The sequence below is a fragment of the Phoca vitulina genome, unplaced genomic scaffold (genome assembly GCF_004348235.1).
Source record: "Phoca vitulina isolate PV1807 unplaced genomic scaffold, GSC_HSeal_1.0 scaffold32, whole genome shotgun sequence".
NCBI classification, from domain to species: Eukaryota; Metazoa; Chordata; class Mammalia; order Carnivora; family Phocidae; genus Phoca; species Phoca vitulina.
Window position 1 is genome coordinate 21,332,790 of NW_022589735.1, and position 12,185 is coordinate 21,344,974.

At 45.7% G+C, this 12,185-nt stretch overlaps 1 protein-coding gene across 3 annotated transcripts in view; it reads left to right on the forward strand.

Annotated features, from left to right (window-relative positions):
- The window catches only part of SEMA6A (semaphorin 6A), a 125,263-nt gene that overhangs the window by 71,243 nt on the left and 41,835 nt on the right, over positions 1 to 12,185 (forward strand). For all 3 annotated transcript variants that reach the window (XM_032425445.1, XM_032425446.1, XM_032425447.1), the window contains exons 5-10: positions 824 to 886; positions 1,592 to 1,693; positions 7,094 to 7,184; positions 10,126 to 10,245; positions 10,931 to 11,019; positions 11,881 to 12,098. In XM_032425445.1, the coding sequence (XP_032281336.1) occupies positions 824 to 886; positions 1,592 to 1,693; positions 7,094 to 7,184; positions 10,126 to 10,245; positions 10,931 to 11,019; positions 11,881 to 12,098 (683 nt within the window). The remainder of the gene's footprint in view (positions 1 to 823; positions 887 to 1,591; positions 1,694 to 7,093; positions 7,185 to 10,125; positions 10,246 to 10,930; positions 11,020 to 11,880; positions 12,099 to 12,185) is intronic.

The following is a 12,185-nucleotide window of genomic DNA, read 5'->3' on the forward strand; positions in this document are numbered from 1 at the left end:
AAACAGCTATCTACTTCATAGTTTATTCACCAAATATGTGTGCCTGTGTACTTTGGAGTTTTAGGTCATCTCCAAATTCCTTTAATAAAATACTACCATGTTTGTCCAGGAAAATATCAGTTTTCATATGTAAAATTCTGCCCCACAAATGTTTCAATGTTACGTTTCCATGTCTTGCAGGATTAAGTTTGATTTGCCTGTTGTGGCTCAGCAACCTGATCATTAACCACTTCAGACAGACATAAAATATAACCTAAGCTTCCCCTCTAACTCCACATGGAGGTATTTTAGTTAATAAAATCTGCCACAGAAGTAGACGATCCCTTCAGTCTATGAATTTACGTGGAGTGGAACCTGAATTAAATCTTTGTCCACCCAAAGTGAATGTCCCCTTTATGTTTAAGTAAATGACTTCCATATTTTAAGGAAAAAAAGCATGCTTTATGAAAAGTGATTTATCAACTGAAAGGAAAGGGCAAGGACGTGTAGTTTATCAAAATGAGTGTCATTTAGCAAGTTGATTTGGATATTTTATGAGAAATCTCCACGCTATTGTTTGTTCTTCTTTCCTTTTCTCCTTCATCTTTATCTCAAGGAGAAGAAGATCATTCTGTAGTTTAATGAATAGATAGGAGTTCAAAATTAAATGAACGGTTCCCATCTCTGATCTTTTGTTGTGATGGTGAATTAATCATGGAGAAAGGGTGCGGAAAGCTTTCAATAAATATATGTTCAGCCTCCGTCTCCCCAAGGGAACTCTTACTTCTAAAATCAAATGCAACCACCTCTGGGCTCTAATTGATTTCTTTCTTGATCCCTGCAGAAACTGACATGGAAATCGAGACAGGCTGATGTAGACACATGCAGAATGAAGGGAAAACATAAGGTAGGCAATTTTCATTTCTCCTGCAGCTGCCACTTTGGGTTAAGTTTTTGACTGTTACCTCCAGCTGTAGACCGTGATGTGGAATGGATCGTGCTAGTCCCTTTTCCCCCCAGTAATTGCTTTTTCCATCAACTTATTGAAGGCTTTAATTTGCAAAAACAGTTTGCTTTTAATGTGATGAAATATTACGACAGCTGCTAGGACTCATCATGAACTACTGGGGACACTGGGGATTATGGACACCAAGCTGGCTGCCCCAACTCTTCCGAGCACACTCTCCGGTAGCCCCACACACAGACCAGAGTCCTCGGGGAGGCTGAAGAAGAGCTCAGAACAAAGCCGCTGCAGACAGACAGGGGTTTGTGCCTTTAGTCCCAGAACAACATAAAAACACACTTCAGCCAGGAGCCTTGCCCATCAAGGGACCCTGGGACATCTGGCATTAAAATTAATATGATGGGAGGTTGGCACTTCCACACTCGTTCTCTCTGTGCTGTGCTTTTAGTTACTGTTAAAAAAAAAAAAAAGCCATTGTCGTTAACGTCATCTTTTGGTAAACATCAGAAGGAGCTCGACTTTGTAAGCGGGGGAACTCTGCAGCCACCTTCCTTTTGAACCTTGCTGTCAGCAGATGGTGGTAGACGGTGAAGGATGGGTTTCTGTATTGGACGGACTGGATACCAAAGAGTTTGCATTATTTTTCAGGATGAGTGTCACAACTTTATTAAAGTCCTTCTAAAGAAAAATGATGATACTCTGTTTGTCTGCGGAACTAACGCCTTCAACCCTTCCTGCAGAAACTATAAGGTAAATGCGGTTTTGTCAGTTGGGGGCCACGTGGGCTGGAGGTGTTCTGTGACTTACTGTGATTGTACCTGCAGCAGCCTAAGAGGGGTAATTCAACACCAACTGGGCTCCTCTCCCTCGCTGGACTTAATGTACTGGCTCCACATGAGTGATTCTAAGCAGGCTCCTAAGCTTCCTGTTTGTGCAGGATTGACTGACACATCTTTAAGGAGCCTACCCAGCAAAGTTAGTTTCTCTAAGACCCTATTCTTCATTGTTCGGAACGCCAACAGACTTTTCCATGTGTACCGTGTGGATTTCCCCTCTCTCCCTTCCTCTTTCTCCCTCCCACCCCACCATCTCCTCTCAGCACAAAAACACACTTAGGTTGTGAGTGATTCCTATTTTAAGAGGTGTCTCAAAAGCGTGCCACTGGAAACTGTGGACTTTCTTCCAGGAGAGATTTCTAAGACCGCAGAAATTTAATTCCATTTAGCACTCAGCTTACCTGACGGTGGCCTTACCCACTGTGGCCTTCATGCAAGGGAGCATTAACAAATCAAGTTAGTTCTGAGCGGCGGACAGGTGCTGTTGAAGCAGCAGGAGCAGAGGTGGCCACGAGCTAAGGTCTTGGCTTCACATCTGTCAGCTCCCCTTGCCCGTTCTTTCTGCCACAGCCCTTCTTTCCACAAACACGTACTGCGTTTCTCACATGGCCAGGCACTGAGGCTGTAAGGCCGAAGAGGAGGCCTCCATCCTTAGGGAAGCCAGACAGGGAAAAGAGAAATATCATACCATGGGCCGCTACCACGGCGACTCAATGCGGAGCATTATGGAAGCCCAGCAGAAAGGCGCTAAGCTTAGCCAGAGGTGAGGAATCGGAGAAGGCTTCTAGAAGGAAGTAGATGACCCCTCTCTTCAGATGCTCCCCGCTGCTGTTCTCACATAGGGAACATGAACGCCCCCAGTCTGGGAGACACCCTCAAGCTCTGTGACTGTCCACGACCTGACCCAGTGCCTCCCAACAGGTGCTCCACTCATTTGTGTGGGGTACACAGTGGGTGAGAAGCCTAACCTTTGTTTTAAAGAAGTAGACGTTAGCCGAAGGAAGAGAGAAGGGTATGGCAGGCAGAGGGAACGGCAGGAACAAAGGCACTGAGTAAGAAACAGTCTGTCGAGCTTGAGAAACTTCCTTTGGGTCTGAGTGCTGGACCCTGAAGTGACAATAACTGAGTAGAGGCTGGAGAGGTAGGGGGCGATGGGGATGGGGACAAAGGGAGGGGAACAGATTCGGGAAAAACCAGTAGGATTTAAGAACTGATAAGCAGGGGCGCCTGGGTGGCTCAGGTGGTTAAGCGACTGCCTTCGGCTCAGGTCATGATGCCAGGGTCCTGGGATCCAGCCCCGCATCGGGCTCCCTGCTCTGCGGGGAGCCTGCTTCTCCCTCTCCCTCTGCTGCTCTATCTCTCTGTCAAGTAAATAAATAAAATCTTAAAAAAAAAAAAAAAAAAAGAACTGATAAGCAGCCCAGGATAAGGAGAGGGAGGGGTTGAGAATGACTGCGAGGCTCTCTTGGGAAAGGGGATGGATGGAGCTGCCAGCATCTGGGACGCGGAGTAAGAGCAGAAGAGCGCTGGGGCTCCTGGGGGCCGGCTGTCTTACCCTCACGCTCATCTTCTATCTGACCCTTAGAAGTGCACCCCAGCAGGGCCGGGATTAGGGTGAGGCAAGGGAGGCGTGCGCCCCAGGCACAAAACGTAAGGGGCGCACCAAAAACATTCAGTATCAAGGTAAGGTCAGTGATATTTTTAATGCAGTACTTTTCAAAATCTAAATTAATGTAAAAAACACTATCCTAAAATAGCAAACTTTTTTTTTTTAAGATTTTTTTTTTATTTATTTGACAGAGAGAACACAAGCAGAGAGAGAGAGGGAGAAGTAGGCTCCCTGCTGAGCAAGGAGCCCGACGTGGGGCTCGATCCCAGAACCCTGGGATCATGACCCGGGCCGAAGGCAGCCGCTTAACTGACTGAGCCACCCAGGTGCCCCAGCAGCAAACTTCTTAATAATGACAGGGTCTATTCGGTCTGTGGCAGGCAGTCGGGCCAAACATTTCCTCTCGCCAGTGACAGCGTATAGCTGACGTTTTGACTCTAATTCTCCCACTTAATATTCCATCCCTGTTTGTCATTGTTTAGGACTCATTAAGATTAATGCTTTTCACAATTCCCAACCAATTCCCTAGCTGGAAAGCTATCTTTTATGACAAACAACAGGTTTTCTTGGCACTGTGATACACAGGCTGGGGGAGTGGTCTAGCTCGTTCTTCCCACACATGTTCCATTCCCCGGGACGCCTCACCTGTGTGGTGAGACCGTCACCTCTCGCTTGTTCTAGCCACACCTGCAGAGACCCGTTCGGGAGCCTGGGCCTCTCAGAAACCACACACGGGATGCTCTTCCCGCACAGTCCTGTCTGTCTGCCTTGGCAGTGCTCAGAGAAGTGGGTTTCCAGACTCCGGGCAGAGCAGGACTTTGTGGATGATGTGAGACAAGAATGTACTTGGCTGCAGGAAGAATGGACAGTCTCTCTTAAGGGCTTTTTATGAACAGATCAGGACTATAGGTTCAAAGCAAAAGCAATGACCAGTCTTCCCCCACTCCCCCCCGAAAAAATACCCAAGTCTCTTAGTGCAGAAGCATCAAGTTGATTATACCAACAGGAGGGTGACAAATTTTTGGTCTCTACCTCTGCACCATGCCCCAATTTACACAGTTTTAAAACAGAAGCAAGCTGAATGTAATAGAAAGATTAGAGCCCCAAATAAGATTACCTGGGGAAGAATTCCGTAGGCCACCCACTATAAATCTAAAACTACGCTCCATGTCTTTTCCCTCCTGCTCTCTCTAAACCTCTTGAACTTGTGCAAAAAGTCAGGCTGGTTCTTAGTATAATTACCTGTACCCTCTGGTGATTTAATTTCCAGGGGCTGCTGTTAAGTCTGAGATTTGGAGACTACCACAAGGATTAGTTCTAACTTCATGGAAAGAGGATTTCACCATGGCATTGTTTTGTCTCTGGACCTTTCCAGAATCACAAACCGAAACATTAATACTTCACTGCTTCTTGCCTTTGACTTGCTATAGCTATGGTTCTTTTTTTTTTTTTTTTTAGAAGTAGGTACATTTAATAACATAAATCCCCCCTTGTATATTGTCTCCCCATTGCCAAGATTACAGCATGCACTGCTGGGGATAAAGGCATTTCCACTGCATCACTGTGTACTAAGCATTATTTTTGGATACTTGCCAGACCCATAGGCCACAAAGTCTGTGACAATTCAACACGATGCTCTTATTGGGATAAAATATATATTAAAAAAAAAAAAAACCTTTCATAAAAGTATTCTGAGGGGAGAAGAGTGCATTTAAAGGATGTCTCACCTGAACATCTTTCCCCTAAAAATACATGTTTTTAATACAAATGCTATTGGGATTCTCAACAAGTTTGAACAGATAGGATGGGCTTCAATAGGAGCTATCTCGAAGCAGTTACAGAAGTTCTGTCATATCCCTGAAACCGTTTCCTGGGGGTTGAGGGCAAAAAACACGACTGGACAACACTACCAGCCACTCAGTAAGCACCTCACTCCTCCTGCACGACGACTCCAAACAGCTTGATTTAAGGGCCCTGACTCCGTCCCTTTCAGTGGATCCTCCCTGGGCCCCAGTGCTGTCTCAGGCTTCTCTTCTTCCAGTTTCGTATCTATAGTCAAACCAGGCAACTACCAGTTATAAACAAGATACCCTCAAACCACAAAAAGAAGACTGAACCACAGAGGGTTATAAAAACATTAATGACGTGGAGGAGATAATTTTATGGACTCTGGTACTGAGCTGTAAATGCTAGGGAGATCCCATGGTGTAAGGAAAAAGACCACACGGTAGAAGGCAGAAACCACCGATTCACTGGTCAAGGTAGGCCAACCTCTGACTGACGTTAGGGGCTGGCCAGGAGAAGTGTCGTTCCTGCTCACACCACAGTTGAGTGCAGGTCAGTGACAGAGCGTCTGCTCCACTAGGTTATGCAGACGGCTTCATCCTGCTCCTACCTCTGCCGTCTCCTAGGATCTTGGGATTCTGGACTGGATCCTTTGTATCTAGCAGGGCGGAAGATAGAGCAAGAGTGGAGGACACGGTAGAGGCAAGACCTAGAGGCAGCACATACCCTTCCACCCCCATTCTGTGGGCCAGAGCTCCTTCCGTGATCACACCTAACTGCAGGGAAGGGTGGGAAAGGTAGTTCAGTGTGACGTGGAGGAAAGGGAAACAGACTTTGGTGAGGCTTTACCTCACTAGCAAAGCTTTAGCACACCCACAAATCCTGTGAAGCTAGGTGGGTAACTTGCAGGAGTAAGCTAAGCAGGGTATATGTATACTTTGTGGGTAAAGAGGCCTCGGTCCTGGAGACCATATGCTTGTTTGAAGAAAATAGCAGGGTGGTCATTATTTCACTTACAGCTGGTTACTGCCACTTGGGTAAAAAAAGGCTTGAATTGACTTTTCCACTTGCTCAAAAATAAGAAATCAGGTTTCATTTACAATCTCCTTATTTTAAAATAGAGCTCAGTTTTTCTTTTTTCTTTTCATTCTCTCTCCCTCCCCTCCTTCTTTCTTTCCATACTAAGATGGCCAAACAAACCTCCCTGACAGACCAGTTATAACCTCCAGCATGCAGGAACAGGGCATGGGGTGAGCACACATGTGGATGTCAAATGTGTGAGCCCCTCACCTTCTGGACCTTTCCATCTGATCTACATGATTGGAGGCTGGGACAGGTTTCTGAAGTTGGTGCAAAAGGCCACCTGAGCTCTGCTTGCATCAGTGTTTCTGCACCTCTCCTGACACCATACTCTTCTGCCAGCTAGCCACAGGAAGAATTCCAGTGTCTTCTACTGGGATTTAACCCACAAAGGCAGGGCTCCTCAGGCAAAACAAAAACCAAAGCCTGAGATCATTCTCTACAGAGTTTATGACTCAACATTTAATTCAGAGGCAGTGGGGGAGGAAGAGAGGAAGCTTTCCCAGTGATTGCCTTAAAAATTCCTTTTCCAAAGAAAAGACGCTTATTTCTAGGCTGTTCCAAAAGGATATGGGAATCTATTTACTATAACGGTTAAGAGTCAAGGAAACATGACTGAATCTCAGACTCTCCTAGCTGTAGAACCTTGGACAAGTGAGTTCATCTCTCCAAAGCTCAGTTTCCTCATCTGAAACCAAGAGACATATCTCAGAGGGTATTTGAGGATGCTTTGCACTATGCATATGAATTACTTCGCACGTTAAGTGCTTTATAAATATTAGTTGCTATGACTACTGTTGGTTGTTATTGTTCTTAATGAAGCCCCATTATTTCATTTAGATGGATACTCTGGAACCTTCTGGGGATGAATTTAGTGGAATGGCCAGATGCCCATACGATGCCAAACACGCCAACGTTGCACTGTTTGCAGGTAAACCACCTGATTTCTTCTTGTTGCATTTGCCCTCTCGCACCTGTTGCTGTGAATCTGCTCTGGAGGATTCCCCGAGTCACAGCTGTACTTTGATTCTCTGGTGAATACCATAATTAACAATGCCTTTTCCGTTTGAAATTCACATAGAAATTGTACTTCTGCTTCGTACAAGGAGTCTCCACCACCCTTCCCTGGGCCTGTCTGCCTTAGAAAAGGGATCGCAGCTTCGCACTGAATGTGCAACACGTTGTTTAGGGCATGTTTGGGTTCACATAATCAAAGATCCTGCCTCGAACTGCCAGTGTAGATTGATTACTCAAGGTAGGACTGACTTCAGGGCTGGGAGGATTCAATGGCTCAGTAGCGTCATCTGGGACACAGGGCCTTTTCACTTCTCTGCTCTCTTTCAATTCTTTGTCAGAGAGGGATGGGCGGCTCTCACAAACACAGGGTGGCCGCCAGCTCCAGTTAGGGCTATGTGTGTTCTTGTCCACATCTAGAAGGGGAAAGGGAGGAGACAAGGTAAAGCTGCAGGAAGATCTCCAAGCAGGGAGGCCACCTGCCCACAAGTTTCCAGCAGACACCTCAAATATCACTGACCTGATTAGGGTGCGTGCTTCTCTCTGATGGAAAGATAATAGGAGGATGGGGGGATGCGGATCAGCTTAGGGTGATGCATACTCCTCATCCTCTCCCTTTCCTTTCCCTGCCAAGGATAGAAAGCAGCAGCAACTAAGCCATCATCTTCAGATTGGGATTCTCGTGTATATGAGTGTGTGTGTGTGTGTGTGTGTGTGCGTGCGTGCGTTTTAATTAGGAATTTATTTAGGAATTCATTGCCAGCTGTGTGGAGGTGGGTGTGGGGAGAAGTCTTGGTATAATAGTGATTGGTATAGCATGTAATAAAGCAGTTAGCTATAATTTCCATCACAATAGCTCAAAACTGGCACATCCCAGCTCGATGAGGAACTTTAGAGTTTTGATTATGAAACAAGCTTAGCTCCTTGAACCCCATCCTCAGTACCATGCATTTGTGAGCCTCAATCTACAGTCCCAGAGTGGAGATGGCTTGTGCCAAGAAGGGTTCCTCAGGCTCTCCCCCGACATTAGAGCGCGGTATCAGGGGGATGCTCGGCTTTGTAAAAAACAGTCGTGTAAACCTGTCAGTCAGCATGAGCAGGAGCAAGGCCAGAGCAAAGAGTACCTGAGTGTATAACTTACGCTACAGCACCTTCCTGACACTTGAACCTGCTGGTACCATGGAGGATGTGGGCCACCGTGGAAAAGTTAACTGTCAACTAAAGGGGGGGGGGGGGGGGGGGCGTCAGAGTAGTGGCTCAGGCTGCCAACCTTCCAGGAACCTTCCAGGAGCTCCACCGAGCAAGGCCCGTGAGGCAATACTCTGAATACCCCTCCTCCTCCCCCGACAGGTATACTTGGAGAGTTTGAAATCTCATAAAAGCTCAGCCCTTATTAATAGAAGATCCTTGTTGCAACTAAAATGGTTGTCATCCTAGCAAGAGTAGCAGAATAGTGCTCTGTCTTATAAGTAAAAGTTCTGGTGAGATACCCAATGTTGAATGCAAAACTAAAAGCGTAATGGGAAGCGGATGGAAAATACACACACGCACACAGACACACGTTGCCCTCCCACTGCCCCCCACTACCTGGCATAACTGCATGACCTGGGGCTCTGATTGATTCTTTAAGAAAAGCTGTGATTTTTATAGACATGTGTTTATCAATAGCTAGGTTTGCCATCTGTGGTTCCAATCTAACCAGTCAACATTTATTGATAGATGGCTGTTAATAATGCAGATGTCAAGACAGCTCTAACTTGAACCTCAGCAAATTTCAGTTATTTTTAGGCCAAAAGGAGACATCGAGAACTTTGCTTAGATCTGTTGGGATAAACTTTTCTAAAAAAACCATGATGTTTATCCTGCCAGTGGAAGAGCTGAAATGGTTCTGTAGTGTATATAAGCCACATAAAACTGATGAACGTATCCACTAAAAACGAACCAAGGAAGTACTTTTTTTATTTTGAATGTAATTATTGTTTCTGTTTCACATACTGCATAGATTTTACTATTCCAGAAGATCCTATTGGATTATTTGTACACAGGATGTTTATTAATCCAGGAAAAGAGCCAAAAGCATTAGAGATTAATCTTCAGCCTTCTTCATGCTCTTTGCCTTAGATGGACCCTAAAGTGCATCTCCCAAAAGGCATGAATCTCAAACGAAGGCCAGGCTCAATGGGGTCACCCCTTCCCCTTTTTTCCTTGCTCTGGTGTCTCCAATGTCAGAATGTTTTCGGCTTAGGACTTTGAAATACTGAAGCAAGTATCTCTTCTTGAAGCTCCACGGGCAGGGTTCAGTGGCTCTCATGACTGAAGTAAAGAGAAGCAGTGAGTCCCATGATCAAAGGAGCAATTTAGTCAACTTCTTTTTGCTTCTGAAACCCCTTTCTCTGACTCCCCTCACCTGCCGGGGCTAAGGACTCCCATCACTTCTCACACTTACAATTTCTGGTGATACGATCAGCTTCTAGCTTTCCCTGGGCCCCCACCTAATCCAGTTTGCCACGGTGTGGTGGCATTAGCAGTGTCCGAGGGGCCTTGGCCTTGAGATTCCAGCCAAGGTCCATCTAATCAAGTGAAGCAAACAACATTTTTCATTTGCCCTGTTCCCTGAGCTGCTGCTGCTTAGAAATTGCCATGCAATTTAAAAATGAAAAATGTTTCATCTCTCAAGATCCTAATTTAAAATGGTTAGGAATGTGGGCCAAGTATTTTCCCAGCGACTCTTGGGTTTTTCCCAGTTGTCCTATCTCATTTGCCTGATGTAGGAAAGCAGTCCGGGGGATGTCTCTATTACTCCCCCATGCCCACTGTCTTGCTCCCACCCCGTTCACCTCTTTTCTTTTTCTTCTAAGATGGGAAACTATACTCAGCCACAGTGACTGACTTCCTTGCCATCGATGCAGTCATTTACCGGAGTCTTGGAGACAGCCCAACCCTACGGACCGTCAAGCATGATTCCAAATGGTTAAAAGGTGAACAAACAATTAAGAGGAGGAGGGGTGTGAGGGGGAGATACGTAGCTTGAGGGAGATTTAGAGCCTGGACAGACCAGACCATAGTTTCATGTTAGTAATGGCTTCTGACAGACTGGAAGGTGGCAGCGGCATCTTTTGCCCCAACTGATTTCTTTACCTCCCCCTCTCACTTCCCATAAGTTTCTGGAGTATTAACACAACGACCAGTGCCACTACAAAAGAATACAGTACATTCATCTTTCCTGCCTCGAGCTCTCGTTTCAGAGTCTAACGTGAAAAGAACTGAATGTTTCATTCATGGAAGGGAACAGGGGACTGGAGGTGGTGGGGAGCAGGAAAAGAGCTATTCACAACCGTGAACGAGTCAGGGTTCACGAGGAGATGTGTACAAAATCCTTTCTGCAATACAGGCATTCCATTGTGGAAAATAAAATTAGAGACATACGAAAATTCATTTATTCTTCATTGTTCATTGCCACCACTTCTGAAAGATAGAATTTGTAGGCTCAAGTGCCTTCTGGAATCACCAGCACTTGCATGTGTGGTCATTAGAAATGGTTCGTGTTAACCCCATGTCTAATGGCCCTACACTTTTAATTAATATCACGTCTCTGGTTGCCACTGATTTGAAGTTCTTTTAACTGTGTGACATGTCCCCAATTAAAATGCCATTTGCCCACAGAACCATACTTTGTCCAAGCAGTGGATTATGGAGACTACATCTACTTCTTCTTCAGGGAAATAGCAGTGGAGTACAACACCATGGGAAAGGTAAGGCGGACAGAAGTCTCACTCGGACCAATGTTGTGAATGACCTTGAAAGAAGGACCTGAAATCTAATCCCAAGGTCATCATTTCGAGAAGACTATGCCAAAGACTAGTGGCAGTGAACACAATCCTGCCTCAGAGTGCTGTGAGCCTTTTTCAGAACAGTCCCAGATCACGGGGAACCTTTGAAATATTTCTACTGAAAATGTAATCGACAGATGTTTGGTTGATTTCACACTGAGTCTCAAGTATCTTGAGAGGTGGTTTCCAGGTATACTCATCATTTTTTTTCTTTTTAATGGACTTGTTCCACAGAAGGAGAGTAAATATCCAGCACCTTTAAGCACACTGAGAGTCTTGATTGTCTTTATTGCAAAAAACAGTAGAACACTTACGGGATGTCCACTTCAGTTATCTTTACCAGAGAGTAGATCAAGGTCACAAAGCTGGAGGGCACAAATTCAGTGCCAGGGTGGCTTGCAGGGTTAGAGGAATTCGGAGCATGAGATTCAGGGCCCAGAGGCAGCCAGTGAGGATGGCAGAGATGGTGCATACAAAGCGTGCTTTTGTTTGAGGAAATAAAAAGCTAAGCAGTCTGTATGCAAATGAGTTTATCTGGCTGGGAGCTGATCCCCTGAAGGATTTATGGCTCTGTATTAAATGCCACAGCCTTATCTTTCAAAACATGCTGTTCCAATGAGTCTTCCCTCCCCCCTGCCTTTTTTTTTTTTTTTGCTACTAATTTTAGAAACACGGGATTAAATTAAGCACCTTGTTGTCTTTGTTTTCTAAGAAAGGCAAATTCTACTAAGATCTCGCCAAGTTGACTGCATTTCATTTTCCCGGTGTGTTTTTCCTCGGCAGGTAGTTTTCCCGAGAGTGGCTCAGGTTTGTAAGAATGACATGGGAGGGTCTCAAAGAGTCCTGGAGAAACAGTGGACGTCCTTCCTGAAGGCTCGCCTCAACTGCTCGGTTCCCGGAGACTCTCATTTTTATTTTAACATACTCCAGGCAGTCACAGACGTGATTCATATTAATGGCCGTGATGTTGTGCTGGCCACCTTTTCCACACCTTATAACAGGTAACCGTGCCCTGGCTGCGCTGACCTCACCGGTCCTTCTGGGCTTCCCTTTCCCGCGGGGGGGGGGGGGGGGGGGGGGGGGGGGGG